The sequence below is a fragment of the Rhagoletis pomonella genome, unplaced genomic scaffold (genome assembly GCF_013731165.1).
Source record: "Rhagoletis pomonella isolate Grant_MI unplaced genomic scaffold, Rhpom_1.0 Rhpom_scaffold_00009, whole genome shotgun sequence".
Classification (NCBI taxonomy): domain Eukaryota; kingdom Metazoa; phylum Arthropoda; class Insecta; order Diptera; family Tephritidae; genus Rhagoletis; species Rhagoletis pomonella.
Window position 1 is genome coordinate 16,848,858 of NW_023458563.1, and position 24,487 is coordinate 16,873,344.

Here is a 24,487-nt window from a genome sequence, read left to right on the forward strand (position 1 = left end):
CTTTTGTAAATCTATCCCAATATAATGTAATGTATTACTTTATATCTGTTTTCCGTTTACTATTGTTCCGTAATTTCATCTTGTAATTGCCATGTATGAATGCCCTTCCAAATGATTTTATTAGGCTTAAGCAATGTAATATTAAATAACTAGGTTAAGTCTACATATATTGTAATGAATTAGGCTCAAGAGAGCTGTAATAAATAAATAATAATAATAATTATAATAATAATAATATCTATGTATGTACATTAGGGTGGTCCAAAAATGTATGGGAGAAAAGTAAAATCGGAAATTTAATGCTCTCACCCCCTAGGATTGTTCTATACCGAAAAAAATATACCCATGTTTTTTTTATTTTAAAATCAAAATATATTTAGAGGTCGCTCAAAGCGCTCAAAGTTTCCCATGTATTTTGTATGGGGAAAAAAAGACTTTTCGTAGAAATGGCATAGAATCCATGGAAATCAAAATTTTTCAATCTGAAAACTCTGCTTCTCTTCAGAAGACTTCAGAGAATAATGCCCAATTGTTTATTTAAACGTTTTTCAATTTAAACTTTTTTTGGACCACCCTAATGTACATGCTTGTGTTTTTTCATCCGAAAGCATTTTATGTGTAATAGTTAAATATAGCGCGGGATTTCTATTATAACTTTAGTATAAAACGGGATTTAGGTTATATTTGAACGGGATTTCATTAAACCTGTTACTCGCAACACTGACTGGCGTCCACTCCAGTGGACGAACATCTAGCCACAATCCGCATCAAAGCGAGATTCTTCAACATCTCGCTCATCTGCGCCCATGCCCCGTCAGAAGAGAAGGACGAGGCGTGCAAGGAACTCTTCTATGAGCACTTGGAGCGTACATATGAGCGCTGCCCCGAAACAATGCCAAAATCGTGCTCGGCGATTTTAATGCCAAGGTGGGCAAGGAAGGGATCTTTGGCGCCACTGTCGGAAAATTCAGCCTCCACGACGAAACGTCCGATAACAGGCTGTGGCTGATCGACTTCGCGCGAATACTTTTCAACCCCTTGGTTGGCAGCAGCACTGAAAGTAGTGGAGGAGACGAACCTGAGCCCCCAGTCGAAGACGATGGAGTCCATGTCTCAGCGTCTGACCACGAGAAGGTATGAATAGCGAGTATGCTAATGAAAAATAACAAACTTGCTGGATTTGACGGTACGATACGATGCTGAGAAGCTAATAAGGTGCATGTCCGACGCCAGGAATTCCAGTGCTTGGATTTCAAAACCGCTTTCGTCAGCTGGAAAATAAGTTGTCTTTATTTCGTGATGTCTGAATTTTGTATCCCCGCAAAACTAAGACGGCTGTGTAAAATGACGTTGAGCAATACCACCAGCTCCGTCAGAATTGATAAGGGTCTCTCCTAGCCATGTGATACCAAACAAGGTTACTCCCTTTCGAATGATATCTTTAATCTGATGTTGGAGAAGATAATAAGAGTCGCATAACTGAACCGCTGCCTTTTCGGAACTAGAACGAGAAGCAAAGCGTGTGGGTCTCATGGTGAACGAGGAAAAAACGAAGTATTTCCGGTCATCTCACAATAGTCAGAACATAAGCGTTAATGACAATGAAAACATCTGATGAGACGGCTCTTGGAATTTTCGAGAGAAAGATTCTCCGAAAAATTTATGGGCCGTTACGCATTGGCGACAGCAAGTACCGCAGACGATGGAACATGAGCTCTATGAGCTTTACAACGGCATGGATATAGTGCAGCGAGTCAAATACAATGGCTACGCTGGCTTGGTCATGTCGTACGAATGGACCGAAACGCATCAGCACTGAAAGTATTCAACGCGGGTCGCGATGGTGGAAGATGAAGGCCCGCACTGTGATTGAAGGACCAATTGGAGAAGGACTTAGCTTCACCTGACATTTACCGCGTCAGTTGGCAAGGAAGTGAAACGACTGACGTACTGTTTTGGACTCGGACAAAATCGCTTGCATCTCAGATGCATTTGCTCAAGCTAGGATTGGACCAGACCCATCAGCAATGTATGTCTTGTCTGGCAAAAGATTCCGTTGGTTATGTTTATGTAACTTGCTGACTTAGCTGTTACAAACTGGACAGATATGGGAACATTGTACTTTCTCTCAAAACAAAACCATTTGTGTAAATCATTTTTGGGTACTCGCACTGTTTTAAGGTTTGCCGTTTCCCAAGTCCTGTTTCTATATTTTTTATCTTTGCACTTGCTTTCATTTTGAATACTTCTGATAACAGTTGATTTGTTTATTTTACACATCACTTTAACTGAAACACCACTTTTTAGTTTTTCCAGAATACTAGTAAGTGTGGCATGAATAAACAAAGGGAGTTATAGGTATTGAGGTTAAATTGTTTTGCAGTTGCACTTATAAAGTTGAAATTTTTTGTTTCAAAGCCTTGCACGTGTAGAAAGTTGCGGTTACCGTGTACGCACTGTAAATACTTTTGATCGGATAAACAGAAGTTAGGTTACGAAAAATTATAAGGCTCAACCTATGAAAGTCCAGATTTTGAGCGGTATAACTTTAGTAGTCACACAGTGGTATTATCCGGACGAAATACTTGACGGTGGTACCAAGGGAGGAACGGTGCATAACGATAGGACGGGGTGATGCTTCCTCCCCGGAAAAAAACATGTGTAGTAATAAGTTCATAAGTCGACGAATAGTTTTATATCAACTTTTGTGAACTTCGATTTATGTGTTTTTGTACAACTTACCTCTATTGGTTACAATAATTTTAAGCTATAATAAAAAATTTTTTTGAATAAAAATTATTGGCTTAAAAAAAAATTTATACGAGGTGTTCGCTTGAATTTTCTGATAGGGTTTCATTCCAGATAGGAAGCAGTCGTAAAAAATTGACTTTGAAGAAAAAATTACCTTCTTCACTTTTTGCTTTATATTTCCTAGCTATTGGTAAGAGATGAGGTCTCTCGTCCAAAGTAATTTCTTAGCCTTAAAACACCATAGGCAAACCCCTTATGTGGTATGGATATCTCGGGCGATGGATTCCTCTAGAGAGAGCTACACTAGTTAGGCAGCTAGAGAGAGTACAAAGCACTGTTTCCATTGGCATTACTGGTACCGCCACTCGTACGCTTAATGCTATGCTGGATATAATGCCTGTTGACTTTGCAGGAAGAACTGCTGGAACATAGACGGAAATCAGGCTAACAGAAATCGGATGCCTACAGTTTCGTTAACTCTAAAATTCTGGAACGTTTAAATTTCGCCCCTGGTTACACGGATAACTATGCTTCTGAAATTACTTTAAACCAGAGCTCTCGATTTTGTTCCCACATTTTCAAACAGCCCGGGTATATGAGCAGCGAGTACTCGCACACTTGTTCAATGCTCATTACTCGAAAATTTTCGAGCATGAGCTCGAGCAATTCGAGTTTTTTCGAGTAATTTGAGCAATGTTTTTTTTTTATTATATTGACATTTTTGGTAACAACTTTTTAAATTTTTCAAATTATTGGTATATATAATGCAATGATTGTTACATTGGCATTTAATAATATAATTTATTTAACATGAAATAGAAAGCAGCTGCTGACAAACACAATTTACAAATTTTCTTTTGTTTATGAAAGTGTTCAAAAACTCGAAATTTTTAACAAACATTTGAGCAGTTGAGCAATGAACGAGTTTCGAGCGAGTATCGAGCTACTCGCATTGCTCGATACCCGGGTATCTAGAGCTCTACTTTAAACTTTTTATTTACACAAATTCATTCGAAGTTCGAAATCACATTTTATTTTAATAGGGTCTCGCTGCTGAGAATCAACAAGAAAACTTAGCTCATTGTTAAGTTATCCAACACTTCTAAACTATCATAATTTCTATATGTAGTGAAATAATTTTATGGCTTTATTCAAAAACATTTAATACATGTTGAAATAATAATTTATATTTAATTAAATTCTTTATTAAAACGGTCTCTATTCTTACAGATTTCGTATAGATAATACAGATCACATAATTGATGTAAACAAAGGAAATTTAGCATTTGAATTCGACCAAGTGCATATAATATGTCCGGTTTATGAACCAGGAACCTTTGAAAATGAAACGGAGAAATATATAATATATAACGTGTCAAAGGTGGAGTACGAGACATGTCGGATAACGAATGCGGACCCGCGTGTTATAGCCATTTGCGATAAACCGCAAAAATTAATGTTTTTTACAATAACTTTCCGGCCATTTACACCGCAGCCAGGTGGTTTGGAGTTCCTTCCTGGAAATGATTATTATTTCATTTGTAAGTAGTATACATATAACGACTTCTTAAGTATTACCTTTCTAATACAAATATGTATGTTTATATATCTGTATGTATGGCAATAAGGAATAACAGTTAAGACTGACTTCAGTATAATGTACCATACGCAGAGTCTGCGATTTTCTGCAGTAGCTATTTAAATACTATTGATAAATGAATGCCAATTACACAGGCCAACCAAAATGGAAAAAAATTTGGTGCGGCAAATATTAAATCTGTTTTTGATATACTTTTTTGTGCTGATTACAAATCCGTAGGTATTAGATTTCCATCAGCTTCAGATTTTGAGAAAAACGAGGTCAAAGTGTCAAAAAATATTTTAGAAGCTCTAGCAAAGAAACAAAAGGTGATAGAACCTTCCACTTAGGCTTAGAACTCTCGACTACTATTCCTGAAAAGACCATCCCTGCACCTTGACTTGATGGTCACTTACAGTCATTTGTTGAACAGCAATCAGCACAAAAACCTCTATCAAAAACAGTTGTAACATTTCCGCATCAAAATCAGTGTTGCTTTGTGTTATTAAATCCATCGTGACACATATGGTGACAGAACGAGAAACAAATGAAGAAAAGCCCATTCTCTAAGAGAAAGATAAGCTCCCTTTCATAAAAATTTTCCTCAGGAATCGGCTGAATTTCGAGTTCACAACGAAGGTAGAATACATTGTTTAGCTAAGGCTCCGTTGTGCTGGAGAGTGGCCAAGTTATCGAGTCGAATACCACCCTATTCCACCATTCATGTCGAAGGTTTTCCAATTATTTAAGAATTGTTAACCGCTCCCCTTCTTCTATGGTGTGCAAAAATTTCACAGATTACCGATTACCAGTATTAATTTTTACCATGGGAGTATTGTAAATTCAAAACTTAAAGCAGGGGTGCTCAAAATTTTTATATTAAAGTAAAATAACAATACATCTACAAAATGTATGTGTACAGTGGGATTTTTATTTAATCTTTTTTTATTTAAATGAAGCAAAAAAGTACAAGTTTATTGTTATTGTACGATTAGTGAATGAAAGCACAGGTCCACAAAAAAAAATCGATGAAAGGTTACTTTGACCAAACCTAGTCTGTTATAGGTTTTTGGGGTGGTCGCTGAACACGAATCTGAAGGCCGGTTTGCTCCATCACGTCTGAATTTTTTTCTAAACTCAAAAAACATCTCGGATTTTACGTGACAGAGAAAATGTTTCAAAAATTCAGACGTGATGGAGCAAACCGGCCTTCAGATTCGTGTTCAGCGACCACCCCAAAAACATATAACAGACTAGGTTTGGTCAAAGGAACCTTTCATCGATTTTTTTTGTGGACCTGCGTTAACAATTTTCTCTGTCACGTAAAATCCGAGATGTTTTTTGAGGTTAGAAAAAAATACAGACGTGATGCAGCAAAACGGACTTCAGATTCGTGTTCAGCGACCCCAAAAACATATAACAGACTAGGTTTTGAAATTGTTGACAATGGGAGTATTTACATATATGTGGAATAATACTGTGAGTTAAGAAATGATAGCTACCAAGTGGCTGAAAAGTTCCAAAATTTAGTGGGAGGAATTATCCTTACACATATTTACATCATATTGCATACTCAAATTTTATATGTTCCTTGGGACACTGCTCGCTTATAAAAGTCTAACTTTAAAGCAATAAAATTTAATGAGGGTTTGGAGTTTCTCCAACCTAAAAATATAATTTTATTTTTTTTTTTGCGTGAAGTTTGCCGGCCATTTGTTGATACTTTGCCTCAAAGTCCCGAAATTTCTTTTTTTCTGAAATCCGACGTTATAAAAATGTCTGCAATCCTATCAACTTTACGCGATGTGATGCTCCCAGGGATTTATATTGAACTTAGATTGGAAATCAGTCATTTTCTATATTGCCTTTAAGGTTTGAAAAAAGTTTTGGTGGCAAGTTACAAAAATGGCGTTGCAAGTAATATTCCGTCATTCGTTTAATAATTACAAAGCACAACATACACTACGCTTTGCACTCTGTTAAATAAATTTCGTGTTCACTTTCAGTATGTACGAATATTACATCAATTTTTAATATAAATTTTTTTCAGTGCTGACATATTTTTTATTATTTTTTCATTCTATATTTTTTTGTGTATGAAACTCAGGCACTTTCATATGAATTATCTTTATATGGCAGGGCATACGAGAGGGCGAGAAACATTTTTTTTTTAACATTTAAAATGTAAATTGGTATATGTTAAGTATTACGTATTTATTTACTAATAGTTCTAAAAGTATAAGATATGGCAACCTCTTTATCTAAACACATAAGTTGGCAACACTTAAACATGTTATTAGATACACAATCCTGAATGGTACAATATCCTACACATGTGCCTGGCTTAAGTCGCTTTCATTTTATACACATTATTATAATCTTTACCAACCCAATAAACTTTGAATTACATTAAAACCATCAACAAATGGCGACGAGGTGAGTTACAGAAACCTGGCGTCAAAAGTAATAGCATATTCTCGATAAGAAGCGAATTCATCGTAACTCTGTCAAAATGAGTGCAGAGGCGCTCCTAGAAGTGATCCAGCAAATGCAGCAGTCAAATCAGGAATTCATGTCACGGTTGTTGAAAGAAAATCAACAAACTATACAAAGTATAATGAAGAATTGCGAAAAGCCGTCAGGGGCGATTCCAAATTTTCGGGCGTTTAATAAGGCTGGGCTGAAGACAAATGGTGCACGTATGAATTACAGCTCGATCAGCACTTTGTGGCTCATAGCGTAGAAGATGAGCTGACAAAGCGTGCCTGTATCCTAAGTTGGATTGGCGCAGAAAATCTAGAGCTACTGCAAAAACTTTTCGATGGCAAGGTGAAAGAAAAGACATTTAAAGAAATCATAACCTCACTTAAAGAACATTTTGAGAAAAACAACATGTGCTTAGTGCACGTTTTCACTTTTATCGCACACATATGAAGCCGAGTCAAACTTATGCTGACTGGCTTGCCGAGCTCAGGGGAGCAGCAAAAAATTGTCTATTCAAATGTGTCAAAGCTGAGTGTGAAGAGGCTTATGTAGACAGCAAAATTCGAGACATGGTTGTCATGCACACACCACATGACAAAGTTAGGACGGCAGCCTTGCAAAAGGTCAATCCCACATTGCAGATTGCAACAATATATGAAGCAACAATTAAAATGTGCACTGAAAAGAAGGAGTCGGATTCAGCAAATGTGAATGTCATCAGTAAGTCATCAGTAAGTAAGTCAGTAAAGTCGAAAGGAAATCGCAAAAGGAAAGAAAATTTAAATCGTAATAACAATGCAGAGTCGTTAAAAAAATCGTGTCCAGGGTGTGGCACCTCGCATCCAAGAGAAAAGTGCTTTCACTATCGAAAGAAAAGTAGATGTTATATATGCTCAAAACCGGGGCATATTGCGGCTGTATGCGGAGCTGCTGAAAAGAGCCAGAGCAAGCATCGAGTTCACAACGTGTCGACGAACAAAGAACCATCTTTTGAAAACATCAGCACTATCAACTCTATACATTCTGAAAAGCAAAAAATCTACGTGAGAATTAAAGTCAATGGAAAATTTATGGATTTCCAAGTGGATACAGGGGCCACTTGTTCAGTTATCGGTGTTAAAGGTCATAAAGAGCTCGGAGAACCGAAATGGGAATACACCCACCAACAATTAATGGCGTATGGTGGACATAACGTACCGGTGAAAGGTCTAACCCATGTAGACGTTCAATGTGGTGAAGTGGTAAAGAACCTACCCCTTCTAGTAGCAGATACCAATGATGCATCAAACATACTTGGCCTTGACTGGTTTTATAAATTGAATTTTGATATAACATTTCCTAAAAAAGTTCAATGTAACCAATTCACTTCTGTTCCCACAGGTCAGGCATCATTGACGTCGTTGAGAGCCCGTCTGACAGAACTAATCAAGAACTATCCAGATATTTTCAGGGAAGAGCTAGGATGTTGTAGCAAGTTTCAAGCAAACATAACCTTGAAGTCAACTGCGAAACCAAAATTTAGTAAACCCTATCACCTACCGTTTGCCCAATACGACAAGGTATGTTCTGAAATTGACCGTTTAGTAGCTTCAAAACTTTTAAAGCCCGTCTCAGCTAGTGAGTGGGCATCGCCGATAGTCGTGGTTAATAAACCAATTGGGAAAATTCGTGTTTTCGGGGATTTTAAAGTCAATATTAATTCACGGAGATAGGAAAGGCAACAAAATTAGTCCATTACAACGATTCACTGCCCATAGTATTAGCTACGGATGCATCGAAATTGGGCATCGGCGCTGTTATTTCGCATCGATATGCCGATGGCTCAGAAAAGCCCATAGCTTTCGCGTCTAAAACGCTAAGAGTCAAGTGAATTACTCGCAAGTGGAAAAGGAAGCACTTTCTATCATCTTTGGGGTAACGCGATTCCACCAGTATCTATACGGCAGACATTTTGAGCTCCAGACCAATCAGCAGGCATTAACCACATTATTTCATCCATTTAAAAAACTTCCAACTATGACGTTGCAAAGACTTCAAAGATGGGCAATACTTTGCAGAGTTAGACTATTATATTCGATATCGACATACATCGCAACACTCAAACGCTGACGCACTTTCAAGACTGTCCTCAGGAGAAGACCTAGAATTCGATAAGAAAGCAGGTGAAATGACCAATATGTACGAAGTTTATCAAACCGCGGTGGAATCATTGCCACTCACACCTGAGGTTATCGCAAGGAAATTCCGACACCACTCTCAAAGTAGTTAAGCATATGATCGAGGAAGGGTGGCCTGCTCAACTAACTGTATCGCAAAAGTCACTGAAACCCTATTTCGACAGACGTTTAGCTCTCAGCTGCCAGAAAGGCGTAATCCTTTTACAAACAGATTATACCGAGTCGTGGTACCGTCTGAATTGCAGACAAAGATATTGAATTTGTTGCACGAATGGCATTGGGGAAATAAACGGATGAAGCAGTTAGCTCGAAGGTATTTGTGGTTTCCAAATATTGATAAAGCCATAGAAAAAGTATGTCAATCATGCAGTGTATGCAGATCAAGAGCTAGTGCACCAAAACGTGAATTCGCACCATGGCCTGAACCTAAAGAAGCATGGGAACGAATTCATGTGGATTTCGCAGGTCCATTTTTCGGAACGATGTGGCTAATAGTAATAGATTCGTACTCCAAATTTCCCTATGTCATCCAAATTTCCCTATGTCATCGACGAGAGCAGAGAAAACTATTGCGTCATTGCAACAAATATTTTCGATAGAAGGATTGCCTCAAACGATAGTATCCGACAACGGACCACAGTTTACATCGTCCGAATTTCAAACATTTTGCAAATTAAACTGTATCCAACAACTAACTACTGCACCTTTTCATCCATCCTCAAATGGGCTAGCAGAAAGGTTCGTGAGAAGCTTTAAAGAAACCTTCTCGAAAATCCAGACAGAGGGTCAAAACAAAGAAAATTCACTCTTAAAGTATCTGGTAACCTATAGAAATACACCTAATCCTACATCGGGAAAATCGCCAGGGGAGTTGTTGCACGGTAGGCAACAACGCTGTTATCAGCACTGCTACCTAAAGCGTAACCTACGACGGAGATTTCACCTAAATACAGTAGGGGACAAGCAGTTTTCGCTCGAAATTTTTCCGGTAAGCAACGTTGGGTTCATGGAACTATAGTACGAAACTGCGGTCGCATGATGTACGAAGTGGCGACAGCACGACAAATTATTAAAAGACACCAGAATCAAATAGGAACCAACATCTCATATAGTCCGATCAGAGCCGAGTTGACTAGTCCACAAAATGACTGGGACATTGAGCAATCGCCTTATGAGGTGGAACACACCGAGACACCAACATCCACCAATTTATCAACATCACTCGAGTTACCACTCTCCGATAACTTAACTGCAACTACCAGATCACCAGGGATACGGTCCCGGGCTTGCCAAAAGGAAACAACTCCACCACCTAGTACCCCACCTATGACTTCTGAAGCGGTACAACCAGTCCGAGACGCCAGCACCACCTACCATTCGGAGATCCGAAAGATGTCGGAAGCCGTGCATGAAGTATAAATCAGATTATATTTAAGCTTGATTAAATGTACATAATTCAAAGGAGGGAAAGTGTTAAGTATTACGTATTTATTCACTAATAGTTCTAAAAGTATAAGATATGGCAACCTATTTATCTAAACACATAAGTTGGCAACACTTAAACATTTTAATTTGGTTTTTGACTTATGAAAGTATTGAAGTAAACGCACGTTAAGTTCATTTTCACGACATTCATATTGGATTTCAAAGATAATTTTCGAACGCTCGCCACAATCTTTATTAGGCAATTTTGAAGCATTTTTCAATGTAATTTAAATGTATTATATAATATATTATATTTATATTAAATACCCTAAATTTGCAATCATGCGCAAACAAGAGCCAATATAAAAGTACGAAGGGCATATCTGGACTAGTGTTGCCAGAAAAAATTTCGTTTGGACTAAAACGGTCAAAAAAAAGAATAAGTACTACTTGATATACATATGTAACTTGATATACTGAATAGTACTACTTGATATAAGCTAAATTAAAGAGCTAAATTTTTTTTTAAGTTGAGTGTTTATTGGCATAAAGGAGCCTTTTGCACTTAGGAGCCGGCTTGGCACATTTAGGTGCTAGATGAGGGATAACCTCAAGAGCCAGCATGAAGGGGGAAGAAGAGCGTAATAAAATTTCTTGTACTCCGACACTCATTACTAATATAGATATGTGATGCTTTTAATGTACTTTTTACACCCTTTTACTGAGAACTGCTTTACTTCTTGCGCAGCACTTGCTGGCTCTTTGACTGCTTTAAGAGCCAAAAATCTGCTTTAAGGTAAAATTAGTAAGTTAAAAACAAATTCTGCGTGTTCAGAAAAAAAACTCTTTTAAATAATTCTTGAATTCTTTAACCTCGGTCCAAGAGTTTAGGATGGATTTCGTAGTTTCCCGTGGATACAATTAAATGTTTTCCACTGCATTTCGGGTTTTGTAATTTTATCCACGCTTAAGTTTTGGTTTTCCTCTTTTACCTTGCCCGCTTGTCAGAGCATCTGAGCTCCAAATACTTTCCGGTTAAGAATGATAGAATGCAAGATTGCGCAATCCTGGCGGCGATGTCATTTCTGGTGTAAGAGCGCGGTTACCCACAAACGTGTACTTAGCGTAGCGTAGAAGTACGTAGAAACATATCAAGTTTGCTATTGATAGAAAGAGAGGGAATCAACGTCTACATCACGGTCATGCGGTGGTGGGTTTTTGTTAGCACGCGTCGGTAACTGCGCTTTAAAGGCCTGTATACAGTTCTCAAGAAAAGCTAAAATTCCATACAAAATGACGTGCAAGAAATGGCTAAGAAATTTTCTTGATTCAAATTTCCTTCAGGCAGTACGCAGTTCTTAAGAAATTTGCTATGCTTTTTACTACGGTTTTCTAAAGTTTTTTGTGAAAAAAGAGCACAAGGCAACCCAGGTTTGCAACAGAAATATATGCCCGTTCCATTATTTCTTGAGGAAAGAGTGAGGCAACAGGCTATGAAGTATCAAAAATGTCAAAATTCCTTGAACACACACACGAGATAATGGCACATTTTTCTTTACCGATTTCTTGAGAGCTGCATACCAGCCTTAAAAGTAAACAAAGCCGAAGAGTAGGATTAAAGAAAATGGCAGAAGAGCCAATTATCTAATGAAATATATGGTTTGTAATAACAATTAATAAAGAAAATGTGAAAAACGTTGATTTTAGTGAAAGTATTCATGAATTTCAGTTAGAAACGTCAAAATCGGCATAACCAAATTAGCGGTTTGCGGAATGCGTCACTTTCCGTTCGCTACATCGTGCTGTCCGCTATAGTTAGTGTGCTATCGCTTTGCAGAAACTAAGGCCCAATTTCAGATGGCCTATTTAAGTACAGATTGTTGATTAACTTCCACTATTCATTTTCAGATCATACATTTAATCTGCACTTAAATGGCCAATATTGGCTATTTAAATATGAGATATGCAACCCTGTGTTTGTACCAAACAACCAAGATTGATTGGTAGGTTGTTTAATCAATCCCACCAAAAAACAATCAGCTGTTCAGCACAAAATGTAAACAAACAAGCAAATGCAACAACAATTTCAAGAAAAAAGCAGCAGTGCTACCAATTGTTTGGTATATTTAAACAAAGTTGATCTGAAACCCGACGAAAGTTAAATGGTATTTAAACAACAATCCACAATTAAACTTAAGTGCCATTTAAATGTTCATTTTAAATCGGCCCTAAGTGACTTACCTGCCCATTTTACATTTGCTTGCGCGCCATTTGTATTAGGAATGACCTTTGCTAAAGGGCCGACTATAATGTGTATAAGCTGCCGTAACTGACTGTCAGGAAATGAACGAAAAGTCTGTCAAATGCATAAGCAACGTAGTGTAGACTTTTAGGTGGCTATATTTTACTTACATGTGTTCAGTGTTGCCTTGCGAAAATTTTAGGATTACCTGGTATTTCTGTAAAAGGAAACGCTTACGGCCTACTTCCTAATGTGGAACCAGAACTTGTTTTGACCTATGTTACATGTAGGGCTGAATCGATAAAGTTACCAAGTTGAAAAATAAGTTACCAAATTACCAAATATGTTAAACAAAGAAAAAAATTACCAATTTCGGTAAAAAATTCTCAAAGCGGCAACACTGCATATGTTACATATGTACATTAGACTGCATCACTCCCCATAAAAAAAAATCGGTATTTTTTTCCATTGGAATTATAAAATCTATTATATTTTAAGACGTCCACCAAAATATTTCGAAAAAATATTAATATTTAAGTGAGCTGGACCGATTTGAAAATACCTCCAAAGATGAAGTTTGTTATGAATAAAAATAGTTTCTTAAAGATTTTTTTTGAAAAAATCCCCTCAAATGACAAAACAGGTTAAGCTTAAAAAATTTGCGTAAAAATATTTTAAAAAAATTTAAAAAAAATTTTGAACGGAATCGTAATAATGAGATCTGTAGGCACTCGAGTTCATATAAAACAGCAACTCAAATTTATTTCAAATGAGGAAACGAATTACAAACGCTGAATAATTATAACTGACTCAACAAATGTGAAAAATGTGACGTTGAATTTGAATTTTTTAAAATTAGCACACTAAGTAACTATGTCTCACTCGTGTACTTGTGTACAGTAGCCATAGTAGTCCCCCCGGAGTGACTCGAACTTGTATGAGAAGTCATGATATTGCTACGTTGTCGTGTTTCGTAAATCCTTGAACTGGATGATCTATGCGTTGCTACTGGATGAACCAAATCCGGTAAGGTTTCGACAAATGCCGGCTTGAGACGTTCAGTTGATAGCGTTGTCGAGCGACCTTCGACTTTCACCACAAAAACAGTGTATGAAATTCGTTTCAAAATCTCAAAAGGTCCTCGATACGGCTGCTGCAATGGTTGTAACTGACTCAACAAATGTGAAAAATGTGACGATGAATTTGAGTTTTTTAAATTAGCACACTAAGCAACTATGTCTCACTCGTGTACTTGTGTACAGTAGCCATAGATCTTTGATGCTGTTTTTAACTTTTTTCAAAGATTTGTATAAGAAAAACTTGAATAACTGAGCCTAAACTCTCCCGATTTAGACTTGTGAGATAGCATTGGAAAGGTATTTTCTCACCCTTTTTATTTCTTTGCTAATAAACTCATTCAAAGGATGAAAGAGAAAGGTATGATGAACGAATATCATTCAAAGTTGAATTAAGATGTGTTGGTATTTGAAAAAAAAATATTGGGACACGAATGACTTTTTTTGCACATAAATAAAAATAGGGGGAAAATACCTTTCTACCGAGGTCCCATAAGTCTAAATCAGAATAGTTTTGGCCCAGTCATTCAAGATTTTCGTAGTTCAATCTTTGAAAAAAGTAAAAAATCAGCATCAAAAATCTCATTATTACGATTCCGTTGAAAAGATTTTTAAATATTTTTACGCAGAATTTTTAAGCCTAATTTGTTTTGTCATCTGAGGGGACTTTTTTCAAAAAGTTCTTTAAGAAACTATTTTTATTCATCAAAAACTCAATTTTTTGAGGTATTTTCAAATCGGTCCAGCTCGCTTAAATCTTAATATTTTTCCGAAATATATTGGTATACATCTTAAAATATAATAAACTTTGTAATCCCGGCGGAAAAACCGCAACTTTTTTTGGTGATGCAGTCTAATGTACATACATACATACGAGTACAAACAGCTGATTCCGTACGGAAGGTGCATGGTGAAATGAACTGAAGGTGGCGCATTCCCGAAACCGCTACTTTGGTTTTGCCGACTTTGACAAACTTTTTGTTTAGAAACAAGTGCATACGTATTGTGTACTTTCAAGTGAAAAATCGAAGTAATTCGTGCGTTCTGAAGTAAAAAACGTTTTATTTGTAATAAAAACTTTATAAATATGTCGTGTCGTGTGTTGAATTGCAGCAGACGTAGGGGTAAAGCCCTCAAATTCAGTTTTGTTTTTGTTTCCCCGCGACGACGCCTTGGCCAGAAAGTGGGTAGAGTTCTGCCGGCAGGAGAAGCCATAAAATTTAGACACCAGCGTAATATGCATGAAGCACTTTACGGACCACTTTTAAACACGACATGTTAAGTTGAAAACGTTGAAATACCACAAATTACAAACTAAAATCGGAGGTAAGCAAGCATCGACCACTTTCTGCAGGAAAACATGCGTTGCGACAAGATATTTTCACTTTTTCGGCACCTGCAATACAAACACAAAAATTCTAAATAGTTAATTTATAAGACCTATTCTTTTGAACACATTTCAAGAGTGGTTGTATATTTTTTGTTAACGTAGTGCTTAATTTGCTATATTCAAAGATGGCTTGAGAAATTGATGAATCGAGAAGAAAACACGTTTTCTCACTGCAAGTTCACAGCTGTCAACTCATTGTTCTTCGCCATATTCTTTGTTTACCCGTTCCTACAAATGTTATTCTGCGGGAATGCTCAATCTTGTATTCTATCGTTCTTGCGGAAGGTGCGACCCATGATTCAATAATATAAGGTTAGATAATTATTGACAGCCGCGGTTTGACACTCCCTTAAAAAAGGTTGCATTTACGAAGGACAGAGAAAGGGGAAGAATCCAATCCCCTGTTGCGAAAATAGTAGTAGAAAAGTACGCAAAATAGGCAATTAGTAGTGAAATTCCTTTTGTAAATTCTAATGTATTGCAGGAAATCTGGCAGTTTAAACGAAATATTGAACGAAATTACGTAACTTATGTGCTATTTAGCTGTATAAAAAATGCAAAAGGACTCAAAATTAAAATAAAACTACTATGAGATTTATGTAAACATCCAATTTAAAAACAATTTATGTTTTCATCAGTTAAATGTACTCCATATGCATATACAAATAAACATATTGCACCAAAGCTTATACTTCTATTTCACAGCAAAGCTACACTTTTTCCAAGTAAATTTGCAAAGAAGCAACACTCTGCCACTGCTAAGGGAGCGGTGCGAGAGAGACCACTGTCAGTTTATCGAACCTTGTATTATTGAATCATGGGTGCGACCAGTATCGCTCTTTCCTTAAGCAAATGAGGTTTGACGAAGCTTGATGTTAAGTACATTATAGTTTCAGAATAGAATTTATGTGTATTCGCACGTTTGTATACGCTTGCTTATTCATATTATAGTCAGCCCTTAAGTATTAATCAAAATAGAAAAACATAAAGGTATCGAAAATAGCCTGAGTTGCTATATCACCAAAGCCAACTAATTTTAGTTAACTTTCGCATGACCTGCATTAACGGAGAACACGGTGGGAATATCAATGAACGGGAAAACACTTTCATCCTGTGGAACAGCAGGATTATAGAATAAGTATTCTCGGCAAACCTTGCAATACTTGCAGATATCTCATAGTAAGAAATAAGAGCCCATAGCATCGAAGGAGATTAGTACTTAACCCAAATGTTATCTCAGCGCTATTATTCTTGGCCTATGAGTAAGCAAGATTCTCTTCAGTCCTTTCAACCTAAACTAATAATTTTTACATTACAAACCGTTTTTGCGTAGCAACACTATTTTTGTGCAATGGTTTTTTGCCGAATTTCCACTAGGCATTGAAATGACAAAAAAATATATGCCATTTAAAAAATGCCATGTGGATATGGACTTCATGACTATTTCTTTAACGTAATGACACGATTATTTTTTAATGCCCAACTTTGTCATTTTTACCATTTAATGCCTAGATGAGATCCAGCATAAGAAAACTTATTATTATTATTATTATTATTTTTGTAATCAACTCTTTGCACCCTACTCTGTTTCCTCTTTGTGTGTTTTTTTTTTTAATAACAGAGCTAGTAACTTATAACTTCTAAATTTTCAGTTATGTATATGTCGTTAAGCGATAATTCTAACAAGCTGGAAATAAGACACTTTTCTTGAAGACGGAATTTACAGACAAATACAAGCTTTTGAGGAATTTTTTAATTTCATAGATAGCTCCCAATCCACCAGTTTGATTGAAAAACATTGTAACCATAATAGCAGAAAATAACAATTTACTGAACTAAATGTAACAGGTAATTAGTTGAAATTAGTATTATTTTGATAGACTAGGAAACAGTTTATGCATGTATTATTTGTGGGAATCTAATCGTAGTAATAAACATTGAACATGCGGAGACTTTGGCCCGTAGTTGTAGTCAGTATTTTCACATCCTTAGACACGGAATTGGGAAACAAAGGCCCATAGTTATAGTCAAAATTAAGTCGACACTAAAGTTAGTTGCAGCTTTTTTGACAGGTATCCCATTGAAAATTGCATCAAAAAGCTGCAATTAACTTTAAAGTCGACTTAATTTTGACTATAACATGTTGTAATTTTTAGCTCTGGATATTCGCAACGTCAGATTCGCAGTCTTCGCTGCTAGGGACACGATATCGAACCGAAAGTATCGATTTGGTACTCATTTAAAGTATCGCTTTAAAAATATCGGGTACCCATTAACATCGGAATAAAAAGACTCGATATTCCAAATATCGATACCAAAAACCAGAAAATTTATCTGAATATAGGTCTCGCATATGGGCCGCTGGGGTGTAGTGGTTAGAAGTGCGCAAACCTTGAAAATGAAAAACAGCTTCCCATAAAATACAAACGCCGTTCAGTCGAGAAAAAACTGTAGGCACCCCCTTTGGGCCACAAGATTAAGGCCCACGCGACAAATCGGAGGAGAAGTTCGGCCAAACACTAACATATTGTGTAAGCGCCGGACTTTATTATCATTACAACATGTAGAGATTGAGCACCGACGTCGCGGGTTCAAATCCCACCACATGCAAACCATAGTACAAATTTCTGCACTGTAAAGCCCAATTTATATCGCGAAGAATTGTTACAGGCCAACCTTATATGCGTGCGTAAAAAGCTAACTCAAATTCCAAGATTTGTCTTGTGTGACATTTCGATTTGACGTCTATAACTTAACTTCTGTAAATTTGACAGAAATGCCACTCTGAGAAATCACGCACGCAAATTGATTTGGGTTTATCAAATGAGAAAAACTTGCGTGCGTGAGTTAATATCGTTTACACGATATGAGTTCAAAAAATATATGTTTTATCTGCACGGTGAGGGTGCTTTCTTTATTTACATATTCTTAAGCCTGCTTTACATTTTGAATTCTTAGTTATATTTATACTATTGATCGATCTATACTATCGATAACGCATTCGCTGCATGTTAGAACGTGTTATGTCGTGACGTCAGCGGTGGCGTTGCAAACATCCCTTAACTCTCCCCCTTGTTAAAAAAGGTGTCCGCACCTTTTACTGTGTTGTATTGTGGGGCGGGTCAATTCTGCTTCGTATATTTCGTTTACCCTTTTTCTGTTTTTTACTTCCTGGCTTATTTTGTAGCATTGGCATATTTTGGTCGAGGAGTACACGAAGAGTGCTAGTGTTGCTAAACCGAGAATGCTATACATTGCAAATTTTACCGGATGTTCTTCTATAGGTATAATAAATTTATACATTTTTTGTATATTCGTAAATTTGTAATCGGACTCTGAAGTGAGAATTTTTAGGATTTCTAAATGTTCATTAGTGTGGGAATGGATTGCGTTTTTTGTTTCTTCTTGATGGTTGAGGTATATTTTTTCATCGATGTTTGTGGAGATGTTAAATTGGATAAGTTTCGGTCCTTTGATTGGATATCCGTTCCACGTGTGTTCTCCGTCTGTGATGATATTACCGTGACGTAATACTAATAAAGGTTTATTGTTTTCTTGGACGACGTTACATTTAGCTTCCTTATCTTCTAAAAGTGGTAAAGTACAATTGTCCTCTGGCAATTGTTTACATATATTTATTCCTACATAGTTCTTACATTTAGCTACTCTAGTATATTTGTTGCTACATTCAGCAATGTATTTGTCGGTAATTATCTTCCCATGGCTATCCATTAGTGGTGTTATATTATATAATTTACATTTGTTTGTTATAAGGGGGTATTTATAAATAGTTATTATGGCGGTTTGGTATTGGCAAATATGTATATCTGCATACTCTAGTATATTTATTACAGGTATATCAAATTGTTCGTTTGTTATTATTTCTTCAATATCATTTAAATTTAAAGTGCCTGAATAAAAATTTCCATTTTTCCAAAATTCATTGTATTTGTGATGGCTACAATTTCTTGATAGACTTCATTTATTACAATGTTTTCTGATACTTTTTTAGGGTCTAAGGTTTCTAAGATTTTTTCGAATTGGGAATTTAGGCCCTTATTATGAGCTGCATTCGATTTTCGATCTTCGCTGGCTATCGAAGATCGAAGATCGAAAGTGAAACTCGTATTATGAGCTATGCAAGCTTGTCGAAATTTTCGTTGAGTATCGAATTTTCTGTCGAACTGAATTTTTCTTTCGATGGTGTAGCGAAGTGTTAGAAAATTGTGAAAAATGTATGATTTTGTATATGTTTTCTTACATTTTGGCGGCTAGACACTAATTTTAAACAATTTTTATTAATTTCATGCAGTTCTAACATCGTGAATACTAAACACAAGCTCGAAAGGCTGGTTTTACTTGTGAAAGAAAATCCCAATACTCTGTTGGCACGATCTCTGAGAACAAAATCGTAGCCCTGTTGATAGTTTTAAAATATTTTAAATAGATTTGGCTCACAAACGCCTCTTTAGATGGTCGGAACTTTTTAATGAATCTCGAGGCAAATTTCTTAAATATATTTTATATCAAAATATATTCGAAAGACTAATCAACTTAAACTCTCTTAAACAATTGCTACTCCTGGCCAGTTTACTAAGCTCTCATCCTCTGACGAATCGTTGAACCAGAACTAGTTATACTCATTTTACCACGTTTTTATAAACTTGCTTTCTTTTTTACTTAATTTTAATTAGAACAAATTTACATAAATATGTATAAGCACACTATTTAGTTTGCTCGATTTGTAAACAAAGATTCTCAGCGGTGAAAAATATACTATTGTGAACAAAACAAGCGAAATTCACAATAGCGCTATTCTTCATCGAATGAGCGCAATAATACCAAATGAAAATTCGTTCGCTCAGCACTTTCGACCACAGTCGAAAATCGAATGCAACTCATATTAGGGGCCTTATTATACCCGAGCGCACTTGTGCACAAGGGTATATTAATTTTGTTCACATAACGGTTGTTTGTAACAGCCAAAACGAATCGAGATAGATATAGACAAATGTATACATAAATGATCAGGATAAAAAAAGAAATCGATTAAGCCATGTCTGTCTGTCCGTCCGTCTGTCCGTCTGTCCGTCTGTCCGTGTACACGATAACTCGAGCAAAAATTGAGATATCTCAACGAAATTTGGTATGTAGGTTTGCCTTAATCCAAGGTAGGTTGCTATTGAAAATGGGCGAAATCGGACTGTAACCACGCCCACTTCCCATATAACGGTAATTTCCAGAAATACGAAAACTGCGATATTTTAGTAACTACTGAAGATAAATCACTCAAAATTGGTATTTGCAATGATTTTTTGACAAAAAATAATAATATTATACATTTTTGGAAAATGGGCGTAGCCACGCCCACTTATGGTTACATGTGTATATCTTGGTAACCGCTGTACCAATTTCTACCAAACTTGGCACAGTTGTCGGCCTTCGTACAGCATACAAAATCGCCTAAAATTTTTAAAATCGGACGATAACCACGCCCACATCCCATATAACGGTAATTTAGAGAAATACAAAATCTTCGATAAATCAGTAAATATGGAAGCTAATTTATTCAAAATTGATGCTTGCAACAACTCTTTACCAAGAAATACGTTTGTGATAAATTTTTGGAAAATGGGCGTGGCACCGCCCACTTATGATCACATATATGTATCTCAGTAACCGTTCTACCAATTTGTACCAAACTCGGTGTGGTTATTGTGCTTGCCACATATAAGCAAACCGTTGAAAATTATTGAAATCGGACTAAAATAACGGCCGCTTCTCATATAACGGTAAATTTCAGAACTGCTTGAAACTTCAAAATTTCGAAATCTAAGGACTCTAATTTACTCAAAATTGATACGCCCCGGCTTACCATATAGCCGTACCTTTCGGTAAGGCGAAAAACATATATTTAATACGTGCGCCGGGTATTTAATATTCGGCTCGGCCCGAACTTAGGCTTTCTTACTTGTTTTTCTTTGTTGGTTGTTGTTTTTTATAAGTTGATTGAGGCCTGTTTTGATTTCTATTAGGTCATCGTGGTCTGGTGTTCCTGTTATAAATTTTAAGATTGAACCTAAGAAATTTAACGATCTCCTAGCTCCTGTTTATTAGAAAAGTTTCTTCCTGAAGGTTAGTATCCAGCTCTTAAGAAAAGCAAAAACTCCATATAAAATGACGTACAAGAAATGGCTAAGAAATTTTCTTGAGTCAAATTTCCTTAAGGCAGTACGCAGTTCTTCAGAAATTTAGTACGCTTTCTACTACGGTTTTCTAAAGTTTTTTGTGAAAAAAGAGCACAAGGCAACCCAGGCTTGCAACAGAAATATATGCCCGTTCCATTATTTCTTGAGGAAAGAGTGAGGCAACAGGCTGTGAGGTATAAAAAATGTCAAAATTCCTTGGACACACACGCGAAATAATGGCAATCAATTTTTTCTTGACCGTTTTCTTAAGAGCTGGATACTAAGCTCAATTTTGATTCGTTGTGTACCGGTTTCTTATTATTTTTTCGTATGGTGCTAGAACTGCACTCAGGTTAGCTGTATGGTATAAATGTTGTGAGTTCTCGAATAAAAAGGATGAATCTGTTTCCGTTAATACATATTTCTTGTTATTTAAATCGGTTATTTTGTCACTTTTAGCAATTCTTATAAGTAAGAAAATTATTATTACGGCTCTGCACATTTTGCTTATTTTCTAATATTATCTTTATGAATAACTTTACCTCTAGCTGTTAAATTGTGTCCCCGTGATCTTCTTCTACTTTATGTTTATTATATTTCGTTGCTAACTTATTTCTTCTATCGGTTTTTACGTATATGAATTCACCTTTTTTGTATGTAATTGAGTGTCTGTTTTTATTGTGATATTGCAGGAGTTTATCTTGTTTTTCTCTTAAAATATCCTTTATTTCAGGGTATTTTTCTCTGTTAAAAAGACTTCTTCATATTTAAATCCTGTCGTCCTATTGTACTGTTTCACAGCGTTAAATAATCCTTCTCCCGCTGTCGTATGATTTTCCTGCGCTAGAGCTGTTGATAGCTCAATTAGTGTACTATCTATGCGTTCAACTTGAGCGTTCGTCGTTGAGTGGTGTATTGGTGTAACTGAGTGCTGTATATGTAGTCTGTCGTATACTGATTTAGCTGTATGCCCATTAAACACATTCTCATTTGTGTGAGTATTTCCTCAATGTGTTCGTGGCAGTTTACTTTACTTTGTAGTTTGCGTATGTAACAGTATTTGGAATATTTACAGGTAGAACTAATGTATATGTTGTTATTCATATAGAATATGTCCATTTGTATATATTCGCCTACATGTGTTGGTATTGGGGTTTTACCGATTGGTTGTTTGTTACGATTATCGGATAGGAATGCTTTCATTCCGCGGTGATTCAATTTGTTGTGCTCCCTTTATCCCATGGACTTCTTCGAAATTTTTTATTGTTCCGTTTTTTAGGAATGGTTGTGTTATTTCATTTTTTCAGAAACTGTTTTTTTTTCTTTCTTCAAGGCCGTGGAGCTTATGGTTTCCTGTATTTCAAGGACTTTCGTTTTAGATGACAAAACGTATTCTGATCCCGGTTGAGCCCCCAGTTAATATCGTTTACACGATATGAGTTCAAAAAATATATGTTTTCTCTGCACGGTGAGCGTGCTTTCTTTATTTACATATTCTTAAGACTGCTTTACATTCTGAATTCTTAGTTCTATTTATACTATTGAAATGCGGCGGTGGTTATCGCAGTGGAAAATTCTATTGCTAGTAGTTTACTAGGCTTTATATGTGGTTCAGCTTGTTTACTAGTATTTCAATACAATTAAATTCAATTCAATTCAATTCAGTGTTTATTGAGTCTATGATTACAAAGAATCTTACAGACTAGAATAAAATTAACAGGTAAAAAATTAAGAACTACACTAGGAGTACACAGATTCCATCAAGCTTCTGAAAGACTGCCTACTAATAGAAAATACAATATTTAAATTTTTTGAAATTGCATTAAGTTCATTAAGAGCCCTCCAAATCGGGGATTGAGCCCCATAATTAGCTTTAGCAGGGATAACATAAAACGGCGGGACAAACCGCAATAATCTGCTCGGGACATTGAAACCGATATGCACAAGTAATTCCGGACAATCAATGACGCCAGAAATCAAGTCATAAACAAACATAAGGGAATGGACATGTATTCTACACTCAAGAGAGTTTAAATCTATAAGCTTGCAACGAGCTATATAGGGCGGAAGAGGGTCAGAGAATCGAAGCGGCTGAAGGGCAAACCGAATAAATTTTCTCTGGACACGTTCGATACGAAGTGCATGGCAATTATATATAGGGCTCCAGATAACCGAGGCATATTCAAGCTTTGAACGAACAAGAGAGTATTTGTCCTTTGTTTAGTTTGTTTACTAGTAGTGTCTATTGTTTCGTGTTTATCTTTGTTTTCTTGTGGGAAATTCCGTTTGGGTCGCTGCCTGATACTGGTTGTATCGATAACGCATTCGCTGCATGTTAGAACGTGTTATGTCGTGACGTCGGCGGTGGCGTTGCAAACATCCCTTAACTCGTGCCTGGAAATACTCTCGCCGGTAATATTAGGTTGAGCTGTTAATAACATTATCCTTCACTGAGAAAAATAACGCGTTGTAAGAATAACATTTTTTTATTTGATTACCATTTAAAAATGTTCGTATTTAAATCAAGTGAAAAGTCTTAACAAAATGGATTTTTCATTATACATACACTACGTACATATAATGGAAATATTCAATTCAAATACACTCGTATTGAAATGAAGCATTTTTCACTACACGGATGGCGTTTTGCACGTCTCGGATGCTTTTTCATATGTAATTAAGAAAGTATATGCTATACAAAGCATGCGCAGCGGTGACAACACATACACACATACATGGTATGACATAATGCACTAATCACGCGCTGTGATGTTGATTCAAACTCAACATTTGAAAACACCTTTACATGTAAGGCTGTAGCTGAATATGCAAAGACGCTTGAAAAAATTAGTTGCGGCCAAGAGGGTCCGGGTTCAATCCATCGACAGAACATATAAAATTAATTATTTTTTTTTCTTAATTACGAAAAAGCATCTTCACAACCACATATTTTATAACGTGTATACTCAAATTTAAAACGAGTTGGTTTGGTGCTCTTTCATATGCGTATTTTTTAAATTTAGCACGTTTTTTTTATTCTAAAATTTTTTTCCCTCCCCTTAGTATTGGAATGTGAGTTTATGACATTCGATACGATACTAGGGTTCTGGTACTCGATTCCAAAAAATATCGTTTTAAAACTATCGAGTAGAAAATATCGGTATCGAATGCCAAA

At 36.2% G+C, this 24,487-nt stretch overlaps 1 protein-coding gene across 2 annotated transcripts in view; it reads left to right on the forward strand.

Annotated features, from left to right (window-relative positions):
- The window catches only part of LOC118745604, a 161,511-nt gene that overhangs the window by 85,408 nt on the left and 51,616 nt on the right, over nucleotides 1-24,487 (forward strand). For both annotated transcript variants that reach the window (XM_036479116.1, XM_036479117.1), the window contains exon 2: nucleotides 3,982-4,292. In XM_036479116.1, coding sequence (XP_036335009.1) covers nucleotides 3,982-4,292 — 311 coding nt within the window. The remainder of the gene's footprint in view (nucleotides 1-3,981; nucleotides 4,293-24,487) is intronic.